The sequence below is a fragment of the Abramis brama genome, assembly GCF_963993115.1.
Source record: "Abramis brama genome assembly, chromosome: 4".
Lineage (NCBI taxonomy): Eukaryota > Metazoa > Chordata > Actinopteri > Cypriniformes > Leuciscidae > Abramis > Abramis brama.
In genome coordinates, this window is record NC_139966.1 from 44,478,434 (window position 1) to 44,505,440 (window position 27,007).

General features: G+C 37.1%; 3 protein-coding genes across 5 annotated transcripts in view; all 3 read left to right on the top strand.

Moving 5' to 3' along the window:
• The window catches only part of slc25a3a (solute carrier family 25 member 3a), a 7,294-nt gene extending 6,433 nt beyond the window's left edge, over positions 1 to 861 (top strand). For both annotated transcript variants that reach the window (XM_084113069.1, XM_084113070.1), the window contains exons 7-8: positions 1 to 60; positions 496 to 861. The exon at positions 1 to 60 is cut by the window's left edge and continues 51 nt beyond it. In XM_084113069.1, coding sequence (XP_083969195.1) covers positions 1 to 60; positions 496 to 659 — 224 coding nt within the window. In that variant the 3' untranslated portion in view covers positions 660 to 861. The remainder of the gene's footprint in view (positions 61 to 495) is intronic.
• Positions 862 to 4,817: 3,956 nt separating this feature from the next.
• On the top strand, positions 4,818 to 9,883 carry ldhba (lactate dehydrogenase Ba). Its single transcript, XM_084112037.1, has 8 exons — positions 4,818 to 5,111; positions 6,946 to 7,081; positions 7,410 to 7,527; positions 7,936 to 8,109; positions 8,193 to 8,366; positions 8,540 to 8,657; positions 9,053 to 9,176; positions 9,290 to 9,883. Exons 2-8 carry the CDS (start codon positions 6,953 to 6,955, stop codon positions 9,455 to 9,457), a joined length of 1,005 nt encoding a protein of 334 aa, XP_083968163.1. The 5' UTR covers positions 4,818 to 5,111; positions 6,946 to 6,952; the 3' UTR covers positions 9,458 to 9,883.
• A 2,329-nt stretch (positions 9,884 to 12,212) lies between these two features.
• gys2 (glycogen synthase 2) lies at positions 12,213 to 26,959 on the top strand. 2 transcript variants are annotated; one of them, XM_084111278.1, is made up of 17 exons: positions 12,213 to 12,280; positions 12,393 to 12,554; positions 14,436 to 14,617; positions 15,976 to 16,167; positions 16,330 to 16,515; positions 18,163 to 18,307; positions 18,395 to 18,512; positions 18,621 to 18,741; positions 18,869 to 18,975; positions 19,790 to 19,849; positions 20,191 to 20,269; positions 21,763 to 21,876; positions 22,140 to 22,266; positions 24,333 to 24,428; positions 24,553 to 24,716; positions 24,867 to 24,947; positions 25,669 to 26,959. In XM_084111278.1, exons 2-17 carry the CDS (start codon positions 12,434 to 12,436, stop codon positions 25,873 to 25,875), a joined length of 2,100 nt encoding a protein of 699 aa, XP_083967404.1. In that variant the 5' UTR covers positions 12,213 to 12,280; positions 12,393 to 12,433; the 3' UTR covers positions 25,876 to 26,959. The 2 variants fall into 2 exon arrangements, with proteins under 2 accessions (XP_083967404.1, XP_083967403.1); XM_084111277.1 differs by having other exon boundaries at positions 12,214 to 12,554.
• Positions 26,960 to 27,007: the final 48 nt, after the last annotated feature.

The window sequence follows — 27,007 nt, forward strand, 5'->3', positions numbered from 1 at the left end:
TACTAAACAAAGAGAAAGGCAGTTCAGCTGTCGAGGTGCTGAAAAGACTGGGACCTGTAGGTGAGTCTCTGCATAAACATACAGCCAACAGCTGTGGATCAAAAAGAAAACCTGAGGGGTTTATTTTGCCATAATGACCCGCAAGACCAATAAATAAATTCATGGACGTGAAATACTGATTTGAATTGCTATTATTTTATTACATAAAAAAAAAACTTTGAAGCACCATTTCACTGAAGTTGCAGATGGATGTAATACTCTTTATTACCAAAAGAGGCGGCTGTTGTTCCTGGATTTATTTCCATTAGATCACATCAGTTTCATATGAAAAAAAAACAATATGACCAATTTTTATTTTGCTCTTTTATCTCAGTTAATTGATTGTTAGCATGTGTTAAGTCAGATGGATGGCACAGCAGAGTAACAGTTAAATAAAAACTGTCGGTCTCAATCTGTGTATAAATCAAGAGTTCATATGGCTTCTTTCTCCTACAGGTGTGTGGAAGGGTCTTGTTGCTCGAATCATTATGATTGGCACGCTGACCGCCCTACAGTGGTTCATCTATGACTCGGTGAAGGTGTACTTCCGTCTGCCCCGTCCACCACCCCCTGAGATGCCCGAGTCCCTTAAGAGGAAGATGGGTCTCCTGGACTACTAGACTCCTCCTTTATCAACTGTATCCTGAGTAACTTCACAAATACAAAGATTTTTTTCCACATTCACCCCTTGCAATAAACGCCACAGTTCCTGGTGTGTTTATCAGCACTGAAAGCACTATTGAATGATCATACGACACTGGGTTTCTCCAGTGTCACTGTATGCCTGTATGAATATTAGAGTAAAATCAATCACACACTAAACATCTGTTGATTTTTATTTGACTTTTGGAATGAGACATCTTCTGGAATGAGAATTTTGGTTTGTGTTATTTGTGTGTATTAAAAGTGTTATTATATCTAGAATTATAAAATGTTCCTAATATTAGGTCATATTTGTATACATATTTCATATGTTGTGTAAATATATAAGCTTATTTTTATACAATAGATACTTTTATTAAGGCGTATTTATTATACAGTAGAACGGGGTCTCAGACCCTCGTTGTTGTTTGTTTACTAAAACTGAAAACATTTCTAAAACATTTTTGTTATTTGAAATAAAGATAAAAATAAAATATAAATGTTGGATGAAAAACTTAAATGATAATTAGAAATATTGCCTTGGCAACTAACTGAAATGAAATAAGCTGTACTACTAGAATTGCTAAAACTAAAAACAAATAAATTAATGTAAAATCTTAAACTAAAATAAATTGAAGCTCATAAAAAATTACAAATTTTGATAAAAGCACATAAAATATTAAAAACATAAACTAAAATTAAAATGTTTACTATTATTTATAATACTGTAAATAATACTAAAATAACTTTACATAACAACATGTAATGCAATTAAACCAGAAGTAACTAATTAAATCTCAGAAAAATTAAGAGTAATCCCTTATTATTATTTTTCACGGGAAAAGTAATTAAATTACAGTAATTCATTACTTAGTAATGCATTACACCCAACACTGATTTGTGAGATTGTGATAGAAATTAAATTATTGTATAATCAAATGCATACATGTACATATGTATTAGGTCAAATCAGTTTGGCAAACAAAATGGAAACTCCTGCTCTTGAATATGCACCTTTAATTAGTTTCTTTTATGATTATTTTATAGCATTTCAGTGATGTGGAATCCACAGTGTCTCGATTGCTTTGAGTGGCCAGTATGAGTGATGAACTAATACAGTCTTACTGCGCCGTTACAATGAACGTTCTCTCTCCTATTGTCATCACCTTGATGTAAGCAACGGGAAAATGGTGACCTGTGACCTCAGTACAGCCTGTTTTGAGCTCTTAAGAGACATCCTATTAGAGGAACACCAAGCAGAGAGGGGTCATTCATTTCACAGAGTGTGCCTGCATTTGGGCATCTTTGTGAGTGTATGGGGTTTTTGAGAGGGAAGGACTGGGTGTTCTCATAAGTGTCTGTTTGCTCCATTGTCGTCATTATATCCCATTTGGTTTGTCTTGTTGATGTGGTTTGCAGTGGGAGGACTGTGAAGATGAATTCTGAGAAATGAAGGCTCTCTGATTTGCTTCCCAAGCCGCTGATGCTGAGGGTCAAAGGTCATGAGGTGCAGAGCTGCATTTCACTGTAACCTTTTTGCCACAAATGCATTTACTCTGTAATGGCTCCACATGCACCTTCACCTCCCTAGTTACTATTACGGCATCAAGCCATCAAAAGTGTGTTAAAAGCACATGATTTCACTGTGATTTTGGTATTTAAATGAACTTTAATTTTACAAATCATATAAACTGGAATGAATAAATAAATCATAACCCACATGGATGCAAAATACTATTGGACCAGCTGGCTATTTTTAGCCCTTTGGTGAACACATGAACGTAGAGAGTTAAATGTTAAAGCAGCTGTTTGTGAAGCTCATGTGATCGTGCAATAGAATTACACCAATTAGATTTGACTTCAAATCTACTTCATAGCTGGAAAAATGAAGAAGTAGCTGCATTTGGATGAGACTTTTTATTAGACTGAGTTGAAATAAAATAAACGTTAACTGCAATAAAAGCAACATTTTTTAATTTTCATTTAGTTTCACTTAATGTACTAAAATAACAAAACTAAAACGAAATAAAGGATAATAAAAAACTGTATAGACATATTTTCAAAAACGAATAAAAATTACAAAACTCAAAATTACTTTTTTAAAATATAAAGGTAAAAAAACTCAATTCAAATATTTCAATGATGCTAAAAAGCACCGGTTAGAAATCATGTTTTGTTAAAATCTCAGATTAATATGCTGTATCATTTCACTTACATTTCATTATATTTATGCATAATAATTTCTAAATACTGAGATCTATCATTACTTAGGCAGTAATGAAGATTTGCTTTGCTTCACCATTGGTTATGGCTTCATATTTGACAATCATAAAGATTTGGCACTGTTTTCATACATTTATAAAAGTTGGGTAATGAAACATTTCGGCCTAAAGAAAACCTGAAGTGAGAATAGTGTTGGCAAATATCACACTCTGTGTATTTGTGCATGTGAGTGTGTGCTAATGCGTCTGTCTCTCTCTGTTGTTGCAACCCTTGTCTCATAAAGGTCAGTCTGAAATAGCATGCAGCCCTTCCACCGGGTCACATGGGTTCATTAATAACCAAACGTTTGCCAGCCTCTGTTATATGAGAGGGATTGAAGAGCCTAGAAGCAGAATAAAGATACTAGACAATGAATTACATTCCTCCTCAGTTTAATTTATAATGATAATAATCTATATGCAGTACATATAACTGATATAAAACTATATAATACTATAAAAACTATATAATTACTACAGTTTTGCTGACTTATATTCACAGCTCACTTTCCATGTTCCAGCTGCCCTCATTTTCCTCATGAAGAACAGTGTCTCTCTGTGATTGGCCACTGGTTTGATGGGCGGTAGGTTTGTGCTCACTGATTGGTGGAAATATATTAGGTGAACTATGCCAATGAGGGACAAACCTGTTGTGTACACATCTACTTCAGTTTAGTATTTAGACAGCCATGGCAATAGATAAATAAATTTCTCAACTGGCACCTGAACTAATTTCAATGACATGAAACATGACAGGTTGTATTTGTACTTCGGTATTTACAAAGTGCCATTTTTAGACTAAAAAGTCTATATTTAGCAGGATCGACACATCGTTTAGATAAACAGCACGCGAGTTAAGCATGGTTAAGTGTTCTTTTGCAGCTTGATAAGGGCTTGAGTGCATTAAAGAAATAGTAAACACATAGGCTACAATGAAAATTCGAATGGGAGAATTTAACATTTCCAGGAACTATAATAGCTCCATTATAGTGGCCGTCAGGATGGCCAGACCTAGAGGGCACAGACAGTTATGTAATACACACACCAATCTATCCACAAAACCAAGCACTAACTAGACAGCAAGGTGTCCCATAATCCCCCCTAACACACACATGCACAGCTCCTCTTCTTCTCTCTTGCTCTTTTCTTCATCTTTATCCATTTAGTATATTTCATCTCTTTATTTCCTTATTTGATGCATGTAGACAAACATTCTTCCTTTCTCTAAGCTTTCAAGCAAATAATGTCACTGACTGATGTCACTGACTGATGCATGCTCTTATTGGACGAGCCAGTGGGAGGAACAGAGGCCTCATTGGTCCCCATATTTAGGATTTAAGAAAGCATTGTTTGATCATGAGAAGGCTGTTCATGTTGCCGAGTTGCCACAGCACAAACACATCTATCTATCTATCTATCTATCTATCTATCTATCTATCTATCTATCTATCTATCTATCTATCTGTCTGTCTGTCTGTCTGTCTATCATAATCTAGGAAACATGTGGCTCCAAAATGCAAAAGCTAAAGCCTTTTGATATCAATTATTTCAAAATTGAGGGTAATGCCCACTTTAAGTAAAGTAGCCACGCAAGTTTTCTTGATTTTGTATTTGAACTGTAATGTTCGAGTTACAACAAGATTCACTAATTAGGTTCCATCTGGATGTGTTTACTAGGCAGTTCAAAACCTGTCTTGGTTGTTGCATAACAACTCCATTGGGCAACCAACATCCCAAATAATCTAATGAAAGCTGGAAAATGCAATGTTTTAATTTTAATATTTGACTTTGCATAGTGATTATTTGGGATACGACTTTAATGTGGAATTATTGACAAATATTGCATTAATAAAGATCCCATTAAGGTGCAAGGTCAGTGGAGAGGAAGTATTTTTATGACAACGATGAAATCCTTGACATAGTCCTCCAAGGGGAAAGTGGGCCGGTCTGTCTGTCGTTCTCATATTCCTCATATCAGTAAGGGCATCGCATGCACTTGTGACAGTAGGTCATACGCTCTCTGCGTAGCACCGCACGCTTAAATTCCACTCCTCCACAAGTCACGCGACCACGCACGCACGCGCTCGCTCTCTCTCACTGGTACTCAGCAGCGGCTCACACTGCTCTTCCTGCAGCTAAGGATACTTATTTAACATTCCTGCAACAAATGTATGTATATGCATTGAATGGCTGTTTTATTGCTTCGCATATGCCTCATCTAAATAAATTCTCTCGATTAGCAGCATTATGTTAAACAAGCACCGTCTTCATGGTGCGATGTATAGTGTCGTTGAGGTGTGAATAAATCGGCGCTTTGTTGTTTGCAACACTTCCGTGCGACACATCTTAAAGTCTGAAGTATTTTGTTGCGTTAGAAGTGAAGTAACAGTCGTGTTTCCAACCTGAATTGATAGATGAGCAGCCAAGGACGTTTGTGTTTGGTGCACGCATGAACATGGAGGAATCCACTGCACGCTGACCGTGAATTTGGCCTTGTTTAAATTCAACTGATGGAGAGAGGCCAAACTACGAATGATTAACTAGAGGCTCTTAAAATAAGAATGAATCGATTGCCATCATGATTTTACAATTTGCTGTTTGTTTTCAGACGCAATTACTTAATCCGAATCGTCAAGGACGTGATAAGGACGGTTGCGTCATAATAGGGTTTTATGAGCGCTGAATTAAGTTGAAATACTTACTTTTTGTTCTCTTTTTTTTTTTAGAACAATTCGAATTCTCTGTTTACACAGTAGCAAGTTAGCAACAAACTGTATTTAACGAGTATAAAATTATTATTATTATTATTATTATTATTAAACCATTTTTATTTTAGCTTTAAATAATATAGGCTAATTCAATTTGTAAATAGTTTTTAAAATTATTGTTAATAATTCTTATAGAATGTTATGTTTTAAAATTTTATAATTTACAATTGAATGAATAAACAGGTCAATTTTCACATCATTTTAGTTCATTTAACTTATACATTAGCCTTAGCTTACCACATCGCATTATTTCATTTATATACACTCATAGCTACCCACCAAGAGTCAAACCTTTTTGTAAAATGCTCTGATTTGGTTTGTTAGTTTTTACACAGTACTTCAAGCCCACTATTTTGATTTTAAGTGTATAAATTCATGAATGTGGTTTAGTACTAGCAGAGAGTAGTCTTCGGCCTTCATGTAATTGGTTGATCGTTTCACATGAATCTCAGTTCATAAAACGATAGTTATGTTAAGTAGCAGCAGCATTTCAAGATAAGGTTTGGAGATAAAGGCGCATGGCTGTATGTTATGCTGGCTATGACCCTTGAAGAAGTGCAATTAGGCATTTTATGATGGCAATATCTAACACTTTCAAGATCATATCTGACGTCTAACATAATCCTCATGAGCCCATTGTGGATTAGTGTCGCAATTGAGCTCTCTTTCTGTGTGTGTGCCAGAGTTTGCATGCTCATAAACCAGTACAGGTTTGTCTAGTCGTCTGTAATAAACTTAATTGACTGTAATTCTAACTGCCTAAAATAAATTATGGTTTAATTTGTATAATGCACTTAGAAGCTTACTAGATGGGGCAAAGTAAACTATTAATAATTTGGTTTATATAAGTAATGTTTTTTTTTCTTTTTCTCTTTTTTGTCTTGGATGGACACACATTGCTAATTAATATTGCAGTGTGTAGAAACACTCCTTCAGTTTGTCTAGCAAATGGGGGCAGAGTGACTTTGCTCTAGTGGCTAATTTTATTATCGAGTGGGCCTCTGCTGGTTGCAACTCAGGATATGGGTAATTTTCACAGTATGGTTTACGCAGTGAGGGTGACCTCGTTACCTTGACCCAGCTTTGATGCCTGACCGTGTCATCTTACCCAGTTAATGTTTACTACACAGCTTCCTGTCATTTTTTTTTCTACTTTCATTTCTGTTATTGATGGCTTAGAGGTGGTACGTTCTCATTAGTTTGCATTGTGAACATGATCTGTCCTGTTCTTCCAGCGGGATCATGGCTTCAGTGATGGAGAAGCTGATCACTCCTTTGGCCAGCGGCCCCGCTGAGCCCCCCAGGAACAAAGTCACAATTGTTGGCGTGGGACAGGTGGGCATGGCGTGCGCTGTCAGCATCCTGCTTAGGGTAAGAGACTTAATCTTAATCACTCAATGAATCACTCTACATAAGTGTAATGAGCAAATGTTTTTACTTTGAATTTTGGTGGCATTCATGCCTTGAATATATATAATATTTATAGCTACTATAGTTTGTGGTCACGTTTACTGTCGCTAGGTGAATTTTTGCAGGCAAAATCCAATCATTTCAATAGGAATTGATGTAATTGGGAGATCTGCATAAGCTGCACTATAGACAATGAGCCTTTTTCCTGCTAAATTTAGCTAATGTGACTGCAGCTTACTATGAAAATTGCCTTGCATTTAAAGTAATAATGTTGTTTCCTGTCTTGTAGGAGCTTACAGATGAACTGGCTCTGGTGGATGTTGTGGAGGATAGACTGAGGGGAGAGATGTTGGATTTGCAACATGGCAGCCTTTTCCTCAAGACCCCTAAGATTGTGGCTGACAAGGGTGGGATGAACTTCCATGAGCCTGACTCCGTTAAAATGATCAGATTATTTTAGCTTGTATATTAATATACGTCAAGTTCTCGTGGTCTTTTAAAAGCTAGAGGCTTAAGGTGCAATCAATGTTTTGCATGCAAAAAAAAGGTACTTGACAATAGTGTTACTTTTAAACCAAACAGCTTTCTGTTGGTCAACACAGCAGATCCGTATAACCAACCTGAACCCATAGCGAAATCTGCATGAGGGAGATTTTGGCCTTGACTCAAAATGCCTGGTTCTGTGAATTCTTATTGAAATTGTTAGATTTCGCCTGCAAAAATTAGCTGAACGACGCACCTTTATGCTGAAAGGCTTGAATTTTCAGTAGTACTGCCTGAAGTTTTGAGTGGATGTGTTTTTGTTTTTTTTATAGACTACTCTGTGACTGCTAACTCTCGTATCGTGGTGGTGACGGCCGGAGTACGTCAACAGGAGGGTGAGAGCAGGTTGAACCTGGTGCAGAGGAACGTCAACATTTTCAAACACATCATCCCTCAGATTGTCAAATACAGTCCTGACTGCATCCTTGTTGTGGTGTCTAATCCAGGTGAGCAAACAAACGCACAACATGCTTAATTTGAATGTTTTGTAGTGCATCTGTAGTAACTGCTTTTGTCCGCGTTCATGCAGTGGATGTTCTGACCTACGTGACCTGGAAGCTGAGCGGCCTGCCAAAGCACCGCGTCATTGGTAGCGGGACCAACCTGGACTCCGCCCGCTTCCGCTACATCATGGCGGAGAAACTGGGCATCCACTCCAGCAGCTTTAACGGCTACATCCTGGGAGAGCATGGAGACTCCAGCGGTGAGAGAGGGAGCTGAATGGAGAGGAAAGATGGAGGGTGTGGGAGAGGAAGAAAAGTAACTAGAGGGAGAGGATGAAGGGCTGGCAGAAAGAATAAGATTGATACACAATGTCAACGGCTGCATGATGTGGCACGATTTCAGTCAATCACGGCATATTCTTTTGTTTAACAGTGCCTGTATGGAGTGGAACAAATGTGGCAGGAGTCAGCCTGCAGAAACTCAACCCCGACATCGGCACAGATAAAGACACTGAGAACTGGAAGGAAGCTCACAAGATGGTTGTGGACAGGTAGGGGACATCTTGTTTTGGGGGCTCTGTTATGACTGATGGGCAATTGGAAATCTAGATTTATTAAATTTTAGTTAACCACAGTGCTGTTGAGAAGGTGAATTATAATTTTCAGTATTTCATAAATTATAATAAAATGGATTTCAGCCAGAATAATACCAATTACACAATTTTTGACAAACCCATAAACTTGTAGGGTTTTTAACACAAAAGGAGAATTTGTAGTAATTTTCTTGTAGACAATTCAGATGGAAATTTAATGTTTGAAGCTCAAGCTTTCAAGTTCTTGGTTTCAAAATACTCAATACAAAATAAAAGTGGTGTTTGGAATGACATGACTAAGTAATGATTGATTAAATATCCACTGTTAATTAGTTGCTCCTATCTTCTCTCAGTGCCTATGAAGTGATCAAGCTGAAGGGATACACTAACTGGGCCATCGGCCTCAGTGTGGCAGACCTGACCGAGACCCTGGTGAAGAACCTGAACCGCGTCCACCCTGTCTCCACCATGGTGAAGGTGAGAGGAGTTTACACTGTTTATCATGTAGTCATACACTTTCATATCCCAGAACTGCACAGAATGAATCAAGGTGTTTTTAAGTGATCACTTCACGTGTTTCTTGTCTGCAGGGCATGTATGGAATCAGCGAGGAGGTGTACCTGAGTCTGCCCTGTGTGCTTAACAGCAGTGGAGTGGGCAGCGTCATCAACATGACCCTGACCGACGAAGAAATCGCTCAGCTGAAGAAGAGCGGTGACACTCTGTGGGGCATCCAAAAAGACCTGAAGGACCTGTAGGTCAACTGCGGGATGCCACACACTCATTCACTCTTCACACTCCCTCAGTATCTTTACACACTCTTTATAACTATGTCGGTCCTTTCTTCTCACTTGCTTTTGGATATGGTTGCTTTGAAGTTTCTTTCCATGGTGGCTTAGGTAGGCATAATCTAAAATATGAAATATTTCTTCTAAAGAGAATGATCAAAGGGCAACATCTTTGCACTTGTTAAGTCATTGTGTAGGCAATGAAGAAGGAACCAACACCCCTCTTGTCTGGACCTAATTTAGTGAGATCATTAGGGAACATTCTGTTGCTGTTTAAGTCAAGAGGAGAAGGGAATGAAGTGAGGTAGATACAAATGTATTCATTCTGAATTATTTTGTAAGTGTTGGTCATTGGTGTGTGTAAGATTAAGTTAATAAAATAATGAACTGTTCAAATCTGTCTTGGCTGTTTTTTGAGGTCTTATATTGATACAAGTAGCACTTTACGGTGGTAAAAACCTTTAATAAAAACAAGCTGCATTAATAGATTTTCAAAAAAGTGTCAAATTATACAATGACTTAATAGAGGCTAGTTTTCTTCTAACGTATAGCTAACTTTTTTTTGCACCTAAACGTTTTAAAGATAAAATTAACTGTTCTGTTGTATTTGTGACACTTAAATAATATAAAAAATACAGTTTGTCAATGTTCTATCTTTAAAGGAACAAAAGGGTTGGAACTGCCTTTACCTGCAGCGAACAAATATTCTGTTTACAGCCAGACGAAAATACGCGAGAAGGTTGTAAAATTAACTAAGAAAACCCTTTCTGAAAATAATATTCAACATTTTATACGTCCTGTCTGCTTCAAAACCTTAATTAGGGTGCTCAACCACCCATAATTCGCACTCTGACCACAATTATAATTCAAAAGCCATCAAACAATATAAATCGTTTATTGCACAAATACAATAACTAAATGAAACAAGTGTGCCATAAAATCCCATGATTAAGAAATAAAAGCATAATAACAGGCAAAGCGTGCCGGAAATAATTACCCACAGTTTTCAACCAAGCAAACCACATCCTCTCATCTGATGAAGATGAAGAGTGATTTTCACGAAGTTTCTAATTGTTTTCTCAGGTAAAGCATCATTGGCAGCAGGTGCTCGTGTTTGGGTCTGTCAGAGTCAGTTGTCGCTTCATTTCGCTTCCCAAAACGCAGCCCGAACGGATTGTAGTTGAATTTACTGCGTGTTAATCGATGTTTGCAGGAAATTTTACTCAATTCATCTTTTTCTTGGATGAATACGCAAAGGCTTCCGTCGTCCGAAGCGTTGGGCTCGTCAAATTGCCTCCGCTCCATTGAGAGATAGTGCTGCTTGGAGTCTGTAAAGTAAGATATCCTTTTCAGTACACTTTTTAACAAGCATAATCATGTATTTGGATTGAAATGCATCACCTTACCTGGACTGGCTTCAGGTGTATCCATGTCAGTGAATGGTGCTCTCATAGCTGTGGACTGACAGATCATTGCTGACAGGAAGAGAATCAGTGCCTTGATTTTCATACTGCTGAATTGTAAAGCTTATGCAGCACAGCTGAGCCTTTCTCTCCTCAGTGAACAAACCCATGCTCTGCTGTCCTCCTTCAATATAAAGCTTGGCTGGTGACATCACCTGACCTTATTTTACATATATTACTGTCTTTGAAAAAATAGGACCTCCCTGTTGCCTCCCTCATTCAGAGCATTACAACTGTAAAAATGTTCGTTTTTTTTCTTTTTCTTGGAACTCCTGTGGTAAACTGTACACTGAAGTCGATTATTCAAATAGCTGCTGAAATTTTGCTGCGAAAAGCAAATTATGTGTGTTTGTAGACACATCACACGTTTTAATTTGTTTTCTCTCATTCTGTGCCAGAGAACAACATGATATGAAAGTAAAATAAGGGTATTGTAGCGGGAAAACATGAACGGAGCCACAATAATGGTGTAGCCTACAATCATGGTCAATTACTGTTTGTGGGGAAAATATGCTAAACTTTCATTGTTATCTTGCCTTTAGCATGGTAATAAGGTGAAATCATAACTACAAGAAAATGTTCCTGCCATAAAGAGTCAGCACTGACAACATTATCTGGTGTGAGTATGAATTATGATGTTTTTTTTTATTTGTGATGGAGAACTGATAAAAGCTTTTTACTCTAAACCTTCAGGGTTGTTGTTCTTTTTTTGTGATGCTACAAACATCCTAAATGTATAAAAATTATTGAAATTGAAAATGCAGTTTTTAAATGGTAACGAGACTTTTGAACACTCTTAGGGACTGTTTCTCAGGTAAAGTAGCCTAATACAGATCATCGGTGAAAGCTATAGCCTACAGTGATTTAAGTTTATTTAAGATTTAGGCCTAGTTGAAATTCTATTTATTTATAAAAAAAATAGCTAAATAGCAAATGTTGTTCAGCAGTTAAACGTCAAAAACGCGTAGACGTGCGTCATAACTTTTGTAGGCCTATTTACTTTCCCCCCTTTTTCTCTGATATATATATTTTTTTAAATATCTAGGCTACTGACTGATGTGGAAAGAAATCATGCATTGGAATATGCTATTTGTTTTACAGTAGTAGGCTATTAGATGGACCAAAAGATGAACATAGCAGTAGAATATGGGTGCGTGTGCACGTATCGTCCGCGCGCAGAGGCCAAATAGTTCGCCTTGATGTCTGTGGACTTTAGACACGCGATCACAGTGTACACATGCAGATTTTTTTTTTTTAGACTTCACTAAAGGTTAGAGAAATAGATCGAGCAGCAGCTCACATTGAGAGGAAGTGTCTCCAGGACCCACAGGTGCTCCATTACCTAAAAGAGAACCAAAATTTGGCGTCTCAGTGGCTGCATGTTTAGATGGTTTTAGGTTCTTTTTTACCACAATTGTAATTCGGCCCATTTGCATTTGCAGCTCCAGTTGACGGATAAAAACGATTTCTAAGAGTTTGGGAGATGCGACTGTCCAGATCTTTGTCAATAACATCATTAAGTGGACTTCCACAATGGGAAGAGGAAAGTCTACCTGTGGAAGATCTCCTGCTCTTTGAGGTCGCCTGGGAAGTAACTAATAAGGGTAAGAACTTACAATATTTGTATATTTTCACTGTGCACTTTTTTATTTTTTATAATTTCGTTTAATTTTAGAGTGCATTTCCAATTAGGCAATTTTGTCAAATTATGCAAAAGGTATACCTGTAAAAAATTATATTTTATGGTAGGCCTATTTCATTTGATACATAAAATACTAGGTATGAGCTAAGCCTTTTCCAGGCAAATATGTAGGCCATTTTATTCCATAAATGCTTACGCTTTATTTTACGATGGTCCCCTTGATTTCAACTCACTTTCATTAGAGTATTAGTAGATTGGTTGGGTATAGGTGTTAGTAGAATAAGTTGACGTAGTTGCAAAGTTACTTAGCCTATAGTTAGTAGAATTTCTGTTGGGGACCATCAAAGTAAAGTGTTAGGAGATATTAAGCAGACAGTCAACTAATACACTATGTAGGTGTAATGTTACTTCGTTAACAGAATGTTCAAAAGGGACCATCCAAATAAGGTGTTACCTCACAAATTTTAAAATTATGTTTCATCCCCTTAATTTCCACCACATAATCATATTTTATGTGCTGGAAATGACATGGGTCTATAATGTAATTTGTTCATGATAATAAAACAAAACAAACTTACAATTTACCTGAGAGACGCATGTATGTCTATTGTCCACAAATTAAAAAATATTCTAAAATTCAATTAGGCAAAAAAGTACTCAAAGCTGAACTGAAGAATCACTTCACAATTGTCAAAATCTTGTTTGCTTTATCTCATTACCAAGCACACGTGGTTTTTAAAATGTATTGCTAACCTCAGCAAGAAGGTATTGTGTGTTTGGCCCTTGAAATTGCACACATTTGACCTCAAGATTGTTCACCCCTTTATCAGAAGACTTGAAATGGTTAAACAAGACAGAGCTATCATTTATAAATGCATGTGTGTAGCATTCATACACTCTTGTAGGGCCGTGTAGCTGGTTAAATATTAAGCTCCAGATCAATTACCAGATTTTGAGACCTAATTCTGTTTCGTATGGATCGTTTTAGAACAGGGGGTTTCAATCTTTTAAATCCAAATATGATCTGAGGGACTCCATCCTAAAATTTAATATAATATAACATAAATAAAAGGAAGTTATATATTTTCAAGTATAAAATTATATTTCTTTTTTTTTTTTTTTTCTGTAGTACTGTACTGTATGTTTTGTTTAAATAAAAAAATATTTATTTGTATATTTATATTTTACAAATGTTAATCATTTTAATCAAATGTGTTTATTTAAATTAACTTATTTTAATAAATGTATTAATCAAATTTATTTTGTTAATTAGTTTAACCTTTTTATTTTATTTTTATATTTTTATATATTTTACACTGCTTTTCTCTAAAGTTTTCCACAACCCCCTAACACTCCTTTGTGGCCCCCTGGGGGTCTCCATCTTCTTGTTACAAAATGGCTTTTGAGACGATATTATGTCCAGATTTATCCCTATAAATTTGGGTGATAGTTCACCCAAAAATGAAAATTCTGTCATCATTTACTCACCCTTAAGTTGTTCCAAACCTGAATGAGTTTCTTAGTTCTGTTCAACACAAAAGAAGATATTTTGAAGAATATTGGTAACCTAACAGTTGATGGACCCCATTGACTTCCATAGTATTTTTTTGTTTGTTTTTTTAGACTATGGAAGTCAATGGGGACAGTCAACTGTTATAAAGGAGATAATATCTTCTTTTCTTTTCAAGAGAACTAAGAAACTCATACAGGTTTATAACAACTTGAGGGTGAGTAAATTCATTTGAATTTTTGGGTGAACTATCCCTTTAAGTTTTAATTTTAACAATGTTCTCATTTTGTTCCTTTTCTCATTCATAAATGTTTTATTTCCATATATCTCCAGTGGGGGGTATATACACTGTTATTCAGACTAAAGCAAAGATCACAGTGGACGAATGGGGTGAGAACTACTTTATGATGGGACCCTACTACGAACACAACTTCAAGACCCAGGTGGAGAAATGTGAACCTCCAAGCCAAGCCATCAAAGCCGCCATGGACTCCTTGAGTAACAACGGTTGCAAGGTATTGCATATACAGTTATCAGAGGCGTTCAGAGTACACAGCTTCATTACTTGAGTAAAAGTACAGATACCCCTTGCTAAATTTTACTCAAGTACAAGTAAAAGTACTACAGTCAGATGTCTACTTAAGTAAAAGTACTAAAGTACTTGTTTTTAAAAGTACTTGAGTATCAAGAGTACAAGAGTACATTTTCTAAATATTGCATTACTACTGCCACAGTGCTTACATTGGTAAACACAGCAAACACTTGAAGCGAAAACTATCATTAACTTGTTCAGAAAATTGAAATAGTCTGGCGAGGTGAGGCCACGGGTTGGCACATTCCCGGGATGGACCTGCTGCGTCTTCATCCATTGTTTCGTCCATGGTTTCGTCTCTTATTTAAATCTGACCATGGAGTTGACTTTGGCGGAAAGCTGAAGGTGACTGCTGATAGGCTGTCCCAATCAGTGGCGCCTGCACAATCCAATCACGTTTGAGAGGGAAACAACAAATTGAGGGTTTCCGAGATTTTTCTTTTTTTTTTCTTTTTTTTAGAAGAAGTAACGGGTACTCATGGTTATGGATAGAAATGTAGTGGAGTAAAGAGTACAATATTTGCCTCTCAAATGTACTTGAGTAAAGTCATGAGTACTCCCCAAAAATGATTCTCGAGTAAAGTACAGATCCCTCAAAATTGTACTTAAGTACTGTACTCAAGTAAATGTACTCCGTTACTGTCCGGCTCTGACAGTTATTGGTGTCCTATCAGGATGTCCGCATCACACACATATAGGCCCTGGACAGGTTTATTGTGGGTCTAGTCATTTTGTCCAATTAACAAAAATGTTTAAAAGCTGATCTAGCGTCAATACGTCTGCTGCTGTATTAGTATCAGATGTTAGTATTAAAATCAGACAGAAAATAAAGCGGCTTTTAAATGTATTCAACAGCGTATCTTGGGTATAAAAAAGATTTGTTGCCGTTCATTTTTTCTTAGTCTCATTCTGACCAGAAGATGACGCTAGAGGATCCCTGTAAGGGGAAGCAAATAAAATATCCATTTTGAGTTAAACAGCACCAGTAGAGGCACTATGAATTTTATTTTATCAGAAAAGTGTATTTTATCTAATACATTCCTTTGTGTGTGTGTGTCGGATCTGCTATATACAGTACATACATAATATACAGTATAAATAATACTAAAATAACACTTGTGATGGGACATAAAACAATTACTTGTTTCTTGGACAGCAAAGTCTTTAATTTTATAGATTCCAACAAGAATGGAAATAAGTGGGGTCTTCCTGTACTGCCTATATATGTTGGTATATTTGCCTATTTTGATGATATTGCCTTCAATTTCTCTCTACATGCAGGTTCACTTTGGCCGCTGGTTGATTGAGGGCAGTCCGTACGTCATCCTCTTTGATATTGGGGCAGCTGCCTGGAACCTGGACCGCTGGAAGGGGGATCTGTGGGACACATGCCACATCGGGCTGCCCTATCACGACAGGGAGGCCAACGACTCGCTCATCTTTGGTTCTCTTGTGGCCTGGTTCTTCAAGGAGGTAAACTTTACACTAAAAGCCATCTGAGTGTACATAGCTGTAGTCTTCCAGTCTGTCCGAGCTGAAATATGAATCGATTCAGTGTGTTAACTCGTCAAGGTTTGATGTAGACATTGGGATTAATCTGCTGGTGATATTAAACCTGTCTGTCTCCTTCTGCAGTTAACAGACCAACTTCAGGACAACCCCAACGTAATCGCTCATTTCCACGAATGGCAGGCAGGGACAGGACTTGTACTGAGCCGCTCCCGCAAGATTCCCATGGCAACCGTTTTTACCACACACGCCACCCTACTGGGGCGGTACTTGTGCGCTGGTAATGCAGACTTTTACAACAACCTGGACAAGGTGAGGATATTTTTCACACTGTACATCAGAGGTTCTCAACCTTTTTGACTTGAAGGCCCTTCACTGTCCAACACAATATTCTAAGGCCCCCTACATAATATAATATTGCATTATAATATATATATATAAATGCCGAATTTTGACCCCAGCCCTTGAGTCCCCAGTATAGACAGGTTTAGGAATAGGTGTGGCGTTGGGGTTGGGGTTAGGATTAGGCAACCAGGTGGCGGCCTCAATGAGGGAGTTAATAGTTTTGCAGTGAGTTCAAATTCGGCACAATTCGGTGTGGTGTGAGTTTACAGCTGAAACTGACGTAGGGAAGTGTGATGTAACATTAACCCATCATGCGTTCTGTGTGCTCTTCCATTGCCTGTTATTTTAGTAAGTAATTACTAGTACTGCAGAAATAGATTGATTAGAAAATATTTGCAAAAACTGCTGAAAAGTGAGCCCCTAGGCTAATAGCTTAGGTAAGCCCATGCGTTAATCCGCCCCGATACACACACACACACACACACACAGCTGTGCAAAAGTTTGTGTTCGGTACGATTTTTTTTGTTTGTTGAAAAAAGTATTTTCTGCTCACCAAGGCTGCATTTATTTAATCATAAATACAGTAAAAACAGGAATATTTTGAAATATTATTACAATTTAAAATAAATGTTTTCTATTGTAATATATTTTAAAATGTCATTTATTCCTGTGATGGTGAAGCTGAATTTTCAGCACCATTACTGCAGTGTCACATGATCCTTCAGAAATCATTCTAATATGCTGATTTACTGCTCAAGAAACATTTCTTATTATCAATGTTGAAAACAGTTGTCCTTTTTTGTGTGAAAACTGTGACACATTTTCTTCAGGATACTTTTTGGAAATGTCAAAAGTCAAAATTTAATTATTTTGTAACACAAGTCTTTACTATCACTTTTGATAAATTTAATGCATCCTTGCTGAATAAAAGTATTAATTTCTGAAAAATAGTATTTAATTATGGACCCCAAACTTTGGAATGGTAGTGTGTATATTCTGTAAACCTTATTCTCGTAACACAGTATCTGTATTGTATACATAAACATTTCGAGTGAACCACATTAAATACTTCTGCTTACATAGTAAAACATTTCATTTTCACCTATTGCACAATACATTACATTAAATAAAGAAAACTACAAAAAAAGTGTGCTCCACAGAAATCAATCAAGTTAGTTGGTGTAGTGAACACTAATTAGAGGTGAAACTGAGCAAGTGAGAATGCATGCAGACTGCAGTGATAATTGGGGCTGGTGTAGTGAGCATAAAGGTCATCATGCCTGAAGGTTGACTGGAGAATAATTGACAGCATCTTATGATTTACCGACTGACGCTATCGCCTATTGGCCCCAGAGAGACTTCCTTCACCTGCTGATGGGGGGAAGCTCTGAGACTTTTTAAAATTAATATTGCATTGTTTTTAATGAAAAATGGTAGAATCGGACTCATTATTCTAACTACATCAGGATTGTGACTAAAAGTTTATTATTATGAAAATAAAATAATATTTTTGATCTGTAAATTCTCAATTCAGCAGAGTTTGCAAAAAAAAAAATCAACTTTGCATCCAAGAGACTCCCCATTTAATCTAATTTTATTTCCTATTTCATGCAGTTTAACATAGACCAAGAGGCAGGAGAGAGGCAGATCTACCATCGCTACTGTTTGGAGAGGGCTGCTGTACACTGTGCGCATGTCTTCACCACCGTGTCCCAGATTACAGCTGTGGAGGCCAATCACATGCTCCATAGACAGCCAGGTATTACAGAGCCCCTCATCTGCCTCATAATTAGCTTCTGAATACGTGATGTTGAAAATATCATGTTTGTATGCACTGCCCTTGCAGATGTGGTCACCCCAAACGGCCTGAATGTTAGGAAGTTCTCAGCCATGCATGAGTTCCAGAACCTGCACTCCATGAACAAATCCAAGATCCAGGAGTTTGTAAGAGGTCACTTCTATGGGTTAGATCTCTTTTCTGTCTGCACAATAACACACACACTTGTAAAAAAAGATATATATATTGGTGCTTGTTATCATTTCTTTAAAAAAAAATCTCTTCTCACTGGAAGCTATCTGGACTTCAATCTGGAAAAGACCCTGTTCTTTTTCATCGCCGGACGATATGAGTTTTCAAATAAAGGAGCAGACCTGTTCCTCGAATCTCTGTCCAGATTAAACTACTTGCTAAGGGTATGAACAGTCACTGCTGTACTTATACAACTTAGTTTCTTCATAAAATATAATTATCTAGTTTAAGCATACTAGTCAAAGCAAAAGATGTTCATTATTGATTGTATGTTTGTGTAATGGCTAACAGGTTCATAAGAGTGATGTTACAGTGGTTGTGTTCTTTATCATGCCTGCCAAAACCAACAACTTCAATGTGGAGTCTCTTAAAGGACAGGCTGTACGCAAGCAAATGTGGTGCGTAACTGCTTGAGTATATAACCTTCATTACTAGTCTTAATCAATTAAACCAGCGAGCGCTCAGAAATGCAGTATAACATACAAGACTTTGCAATAAGTGACTGAGTTAACCAGGTATATATATATATATATATATATATATATATATATATATATATATATATATATATATATATATATATATATATATATATATATATATATTATACACACAGAATACAGGGGCTGAATCCAAAATCGCCCCTAGACCCTCAACCACTATTCCCTATGTTAGTCCACTAAAACAGTTCACTTAAAGGAGTGGATGAAAACGAGTGATCGAATTCGGACAGCTGTTGAGCATACATTGGTTTCACCCTCGTTATGCAATGTGGGATTGAATAAGTGCACTCAATAACATCCACTATGGTTTCAGACACCACTACAAATGGCTGTCCCCTCAAATAACACACTATTTGAGGGTATAGGGGGCAATTTCAGATTCAGCCAGAGTTAACAGGGTAAATGAGAAACAGCTGAAACTAATCAGGGATAATGAGTCTGGACAAAGGATTCTGGGAAATGCAGTTCATGGTGGAATGACAATGGTCTGGGGAGGAATGCTCTCTGGTGGTTATCCTGGTTTTTATTTATTTTACTCCTGGGCCGATAGTTAACTTTGGATCTCTATTTCTAGTAGCTCACAACATTAGAGTAGAGCCCTGATGCTGGATCAGATTTCCCACTAGTTATACTTGTCATATTTATTAGGCAATAAAAAGAAATGGCTCTTCTTTTCACATGGCAAATATATTTTTTGTCTGTCTCTCAGGGACACAGCTCAGTCGGTGAAGGAGAAGTTCGGCAAAAAGCTTTACGAGGGCTTGTTAAGGTTGGTGGATTCCACTCTCTGTAAACCCTCCCTCGTACAGACCTGACAAAACAGGGCTCAAAATTGATGTGACCGTAAATGTTGTCAGTATGTGATGATGAAGAGTGATGAACATTTGATGTCACAAACTGGAGTGGCTGAGTAGCAAGGTGTTGATATTTCACAGTGTCTACCAAGTGTTGATGAGAATGCACTACACTTACCCTGGGAGTTGTCAGATTAGAGGATATTTATAATGGCATTGTGTGATGTCAATAGTTCATTTCTCATGTGTGATCATGGAGCAAGAGTGTGTGTGTGTTTGTAGGATCTCATCTAATGAAGTTCTCCTGCGTTCACAGGGGTGAGATCCCAGACATGAGCAAAATCCTGGACAGAGATGATTTCACAATCATGAAGAGGGCCATTTATGCAACACAGGTCAGACAAAACGTTGCTCAATTCTTACATCACAAGAGGCCACATTGAAAAATAATTATTACTGTGCTTTCAAGGTATCAGTCTATGATATCCCTAAAACATTCTAGTTAGAGGTTTTTAGAGAGAGAGAGAGAGAGAGAGAGAGAGAGAGGTTTAAAACTGGTTATTTAATTCATGTTCAAGTTCATTGGCTACTCCTATGTACTCAAACTGTTTAGACACTTTTTTAAGAGAAGCAATTTGTAAATGCAATTTATTAAAAATAAAAAGCCAATTTAAATGTTGCATTTTGAATTGATTTAAATTGTTTACATTTTACTACATTTTTAAAGCTGAATTAAATCAGCAGTTTTAAAAGTCTTTATTTGTCCCTTTTTGTTTTTGAAATAATACTTTGATATAGTTTTTTTTGTAACAATCACTAAAATTGGATATTTGACAGCTATGCATGTCAGCCAATCTCTTACCTTGTGCTATTTTCATGTCATTATGCTCTCTTCTCGCATGCTAAAATAATTTCAACTCTAATCACTATTTCATGTGCATTTATTTATTTGATAAGTAGCCATGAAAAAAGGATAATATCAGCTGGTCATTATCACAAAAGAAACCCTTTCAAGATGATACTACAAATTTATCATTATGTATTAAACTTAACACTATGTTGTTTTGATTTAATTTATTCTGTAAAATCTAATCTAATATTTCCTTCTCTTTTTGAGAACATCACTTAATCATGTTTTAAGACAAACTATGGGTCTAAAGATGGACGTCTTTGAATTAATGAGTAAATGTTTTCAGGGGGGTTTCATTCATTCTCTCCTGCCCTGCATCTGTTTTGTATGAATGGACTCTAATCAAAGGTCAGGCTGAGGTTATAGTGAATATCGACATACTAAGCCTCTGTAAATCTGTGGAGGAATCCCCTGCATCATTCTACTGGATTACTGGCGGAGTGGTTTGTGTTACAGATCTCAGTGACGTATTTAACCTGACTGTCTGCGGTCGATAGATTGAATGTGTTACTGAGATTTATTCTACAGCTTCTTAATGGCAGTGTTATGAGCAGAACGTCAATATACAGCCACTCCGGTTAGATTTATTTGGGTATCAATATTTCGGGGAGCTAGCGAAGGAGAGATATCGATCTGTTAGTGTTGGTGTTTGTTTATAAAGAAGGAATGAGAGTAAAAAATGAGGCTAATTTTTCTGGAGAGTTAAAGTCCACTCACTCTTTTCCTGTGACTCAGTCTCTGGAATTTAATAGCAAGAATAATGTATATTGGAGACCATTGAAATGGTGCAAGTAAGTGCAGAGCAGGCAGCCAAGTTTTTTTTATAACTTAAATGGAGTTTCTAAACTTTGAACCTCATGATTTTTATTCAACGACTGCTTATGGATCGCTGATTTCTTTATTTGTTATCCTTTCATATACTTCCATTGACTTCCATACACTCACCTGCAATTATGTTCATGTCTTTGTCCTTCATAGAGACACTCTCTCCCTCCAGTAACAACTCACAACATGCTGGATGACTCCACAGACCCCATCCTGAGCAACATCCGCCGAATCGGCCTCTTCAATGGACGCAATGACAGAGTGAAGGTGTGCAGTACATGATGTCTGACCCCAGTAGATTTAGACTAAGCATAAAAACACGTTTATCACCGCACGTTTCAGTTTTATTTACTGACCGCAGGTCATACTTATAGTTAAGCCCTGAATGTCCATGTAGGAGCCCTGGTTGAGTTCATGTTAAGTGCATCACATGATGCATTAAAGATGTGTTGTATTGATTGATTGTGGTAAATCTTTATAAAAATGTGTGTATGAATGGCCTTGAAGTATTAATTGTCAGTATTTGTCAGATTGTGTTCCATCCGGAGTTCCTGTCCTCCACCAGTCCCCTGCTGCCTATGGACTATGAGGAGTTTGTGCGCGGCTGCCATCTAGGAGTGTTTCCATCCTACTATGAACCATGGGGCTACACGCCAGGTTTCACACACAACGCATTTTAGTACCTTTCACATCTTTGATTCGGTCACAATCTTGCATTCAGCATTTTGTGACTCGACTTTAACATAAATGTTGACATCAGAATTTGAGCTCGATTTTATACAGTAGCATTTTTATATCCACCTTTTTTCCTGAACGTGGATGTTTTGCCTGACTTGTACCAGAATTAGGCTTTATATTTCTGATCTCCTGTGTTTCTAGTCAAATTAGCATATTTTCCAAACTGATAATGTAATGTTAAACCTATGAAAGGGGTTTAAAAAAGCACATGGCTCCATAGTGCCATCACTTTACAGTGTCGCACTCGCAATGACCGTCTTTTCTCAGTGCGTCACCCGTCAAAGTGTAATGAGTGCGTAGATGAAGCGACCCAAGGTTAGCTACACTGAAAACAGATGGCTGCTCACATTTATGTTATGTTACAGCTCCCGATCGGGGTGAAGTTCGTATATACTGTACCTTTTCGGAGAGTGTTTTAACTTAAGTGCTGCAAGCCATGCTCGTTTTCTCTTGTCAGTCTTTGGCATAGAATGTGAGGCATACGGACATTCTTTTCAGAATTACTGGTGCTCAAAACAAGTGCTTTCCAGTAGGGATGCCACCATATCGGTATCGGTTCATATTTAATGTTTTTGTTATCGGTCCGTTGAGAAAATTTGGCCGATATATTAAAGCCGATAAATAATGGATTATTTCTTTCAGCTGAGACATGATGGGTTTAGCTTGAAATAATATGATTGTAATCACTTCAAAAAAGGAAAATACAGTTAAAGGGATACTCCACTTTTTTTGGAAATAGGCTCATTTTACAACTCCCCCAGAGTTAAACAGTTGAGTTTTACCTTTTTCGAATCCATTCAGCCGAACTCCGGGTCTGGCGGTACCACTTATAGCATAGCTTAGCATAGATCATTGAATCGGACAGGACCATTAGCATCTCTCTCAAAAAAATGACCAAAGAGTTTCAATATTTTTCCTATTTAAAACTTGACTCTTCTGTAGTTACATCGTGTACTAAGACCGACGGAAAATGAAAAGTTGCGATTTTCTAGGCTGATATGGCTAGGAACTATACTCTTCCAACGTGACCGGGACTAAGTTTGTCTAACCTATTAGACCTATTTTCAGGAAAAAGTGGAGCCTATTTCCAAAAAAAGTGGAGTATCCCTTTAAGTACAACGTGCTGTCATATAGGCTATAAAAAATTATTGAGAACATTATAATTGTGTGCTTGGGACATGGATTTTAATGGTGAGACTTTTGTTTTGTAATCAGGCTCTCAGAAATTAAATAAAAACTTGGATTTTGATTTATCGGCCAATATATCTGTTATCGGTTTTCAAATGTAAAGAATTATCAGTTATCGGTTCGGTTCATCCCTACTTTTCAGGAATTCCTTATTTTTATTGATGTTGTTGAGGCAGACAAAACAGCTTAAGCCTGCTGTCACGGTTATCTTAGATGGGAAGACGAAGATGAACAGATTAAGATCAATATACATCTATTTTAATGAAAGTTCTCCAAGCGGGCAGACAGGCAGAATAAATACAACCATACATAACGGAAATTGAACAAAGACAGAGTGAACGGGAGGAAACACAGATGATGGTAATTAATAGGACACAGGTGATACAGATGAACTAATGATGGTAACCAGGGAGACAGACTAGTGGCGGGAAACTGAACAAAGGAACATGTGACAAATGACAACTAACTGAAAAGTCAATGAACACACCTGCGCTCATTTTTATTTTTAGCAATGTTCAAAAAGATTCTGTATAATTAATTCAGTCGCTCTTTTTATCCTGTACAACAATGGGTTCCACATGGAGACGGCATACAAACGGAAGTTAGAATCTATCATGGAGGCTCTCATAGGTTACTCAGGAAAAAGGTGGATATACACAGCTTAATTGTTTATTTGTTCATAAACGTATACAGTATAATTAAAAAGCAGATTTTTTTAAACCTTTTTTGTCAGTTTAGGATAAACATGTACTGCGTATGACTCTTGTTGATCATCATCTGTAATCTGGTGTGTTCAGGTGAGTGTACTGTAATGGGAATTCCCAGCGTAACCACCAATCTATCTGGGTTTGGCTGTTTCATGGAAGAACATGTCTCCGACCCGTCTGAATATGGTGAGTGAATCATGAAACGAGTCACTGCTTTCCAAAACTATTTGCACAGCTTAATTGTTTTTTTGTATTATCAATATGTTTTAATTACATTACATTGTGTATTTTGACTAAATCAATGTTGTAGGAATCTACATTGTGGACCGGCGATTCCGTTCTGCAGACGAGTCGTGTAACCAGCTGACTCAGTTCATGTTTTCATTCTGCCAAAAGTCACGCAGACAGCGAATAATCCAACGCAACCGAACGGAGAGACTCTCTGACCTGCTGGACTGGCGATACCTCGGACGGGTGAGTATCTTCTCAGCTCACGCTCTGCCTCTGAGTACTCGGGTGTGTGTCACCTTTATTTCATTGGTTAACACTGTGTAAAAGGACATTGGTTAATTTGCATGTTTTCTTTATCAAATGACACGCGGTTGTCTGTTTCTTTCTGCTCAGTTCTACATGCAAGCCAGGCATCTGGCCCTCAACAGATCCTTCCCTGCTAAATTCAAAATGGACCATCTCAACCTCGCACCGGTGAGCCCTGCTAACACTCGCACTCTCTCAGATGCACATTAATGCTCTAGCACTGACAATGACAACACAATGCTGCACTACTTGTAAGCTGTGTGCTTCGTTTCATCATCTTATATGAACCTAAAGGTCAAGGACATTATATACACCATTATTCAAAAGTTCGGGGTCAGTAAGATTAAAAAAAAAAAGAAAAAAGAAATTAATACTTTTATCAAGCAGGGATGCATTAAATTGATCAAAATTGACAGTAAGGACTTTTACATTGTTACAGAAAAATTCTACTTTGAGTAAATATCTTATGTAAGAAATATAGACATCATTAAATCATTATCATCATGGCAGGTTAATGCTGATTAGGAGCATAAACTTTATATTGATTTTCGCCTCATCTCTCTGCTCTCAAAATTGCTAATCCGGGTGTTATTGAATGTACTGTATGACATCTAACACTCCTGAGTGATGAGGATGCACCGCAGTTGAACTTCGTTCTTGAGTTTAATTGACAGGATAACATTTACCTGCTCAGGAAGACGACTTGATTCCCATTCGAGCTCACTCACAGTTGTTCTACACATATGCTTTAAAAAGACTACACACACACATACAAACACACACAGAAAATTAAAGTGAGACAGATGTGTGAAATCAATGAATCAAGAAGTCTCTTGTTTACCATTATATCAGAATCAGTATGAGTGACTGAATCTTTTCGTTTGCACAGACACAAGGTTTCCGTTACCCGCGACCCTTATCCGTCCCTCCGTCCCCGTCAGCTTCCCTCCACTCCACCCCTCACCACAGCGATGAGGAAGATGACGACACCTATGACGAAGACGAGGAGGCCGAGAGGGACAGGCAGAACATCAAGGCTCCTTTCACTCTGGGTGCGGAGCCTGAGGGTAAGCAACCGCTGGAAAATGGGAATTAAGATCCGCACCCTCCTGCTCCTGTAGCTCAGGCATATTTACACCTGCTAGCCTTTGAGAATGCGCTTCAGCCTTTACATGGATTATTGATATCACCAAAGTATGAACAAGAAGATATCTTGAACATACAGTGGCGTCCAAAAGTCTGAGATCATGTCAAATTATTTGGGTTACACTTTATTTTAGGGTGTCCTTGTTACAGTGTAAATATGCAGGATGTACTGAGTAATATTAATTAACATGTACTTACTTAGGGTTTGGTTTAAGGTTAGTCGCATGTTATTATGCATTGTTTACTGTTATTACTATAGCAAGTAACAGACTAAAATAAAGTGTTATCAACATTTGCCGTTAAAAATTCAGGTAACACTTTATTTTACAGGTACTGTAGTAATAACTATAAATTATGCATAATTACATGCAAATAACCATAAACAAAACCCTAACCCCTATTATATAGTAAGTACGTGTAGTTAATTATTATTACTTAGTACTTAAATGTATAATTACACTGTAACATGGACACTTTAAAGAAAAATTTAACCAAAATTCTATTTAAAATTGAAAATGCTGATAAGTACTCATTTGTCATTGTGGATGCTTTACTGATAATAGAGTATGTAATAGAAATATAGAAAAAACAAAAACATTTTCACTATTAAGTCTCAGACAGTCCACTGTATGAAATATCATGTGTGTTCCACTGGTGAGATATTAGTGGGCTATTTTTATTTTTGGTAAATTGGTGTCATGAGGCTGTAATAGAGAAAATGTAAAAGAAATCTGATGTATTTTTTTCCCTATAACATACTTTTATATATTTCCAAGATATGCAAAGTTTTAATAACAACATTAATGTGCAGAAAAGTAAAACATCCCACCCATGTTTTGTTAAAAATGTGGACATTTTAGTGTCCTTGTTATACGCTACATGTACTGACTTTGTAAATTATGCATAATTACAAGCAACTAAACCAAACCCTAATCCTATGTTGTTAATTAATATTGCTTTGAGTTTGTACACAATGGTATAATTACACTGTAACAAGGACATCTTCAAATAAAGTGCAACCAAAAAAAGTCTCACTCATGGTAGCAGTTATCAGTGCAAATTTAGTTTAATTAATTGAGAAA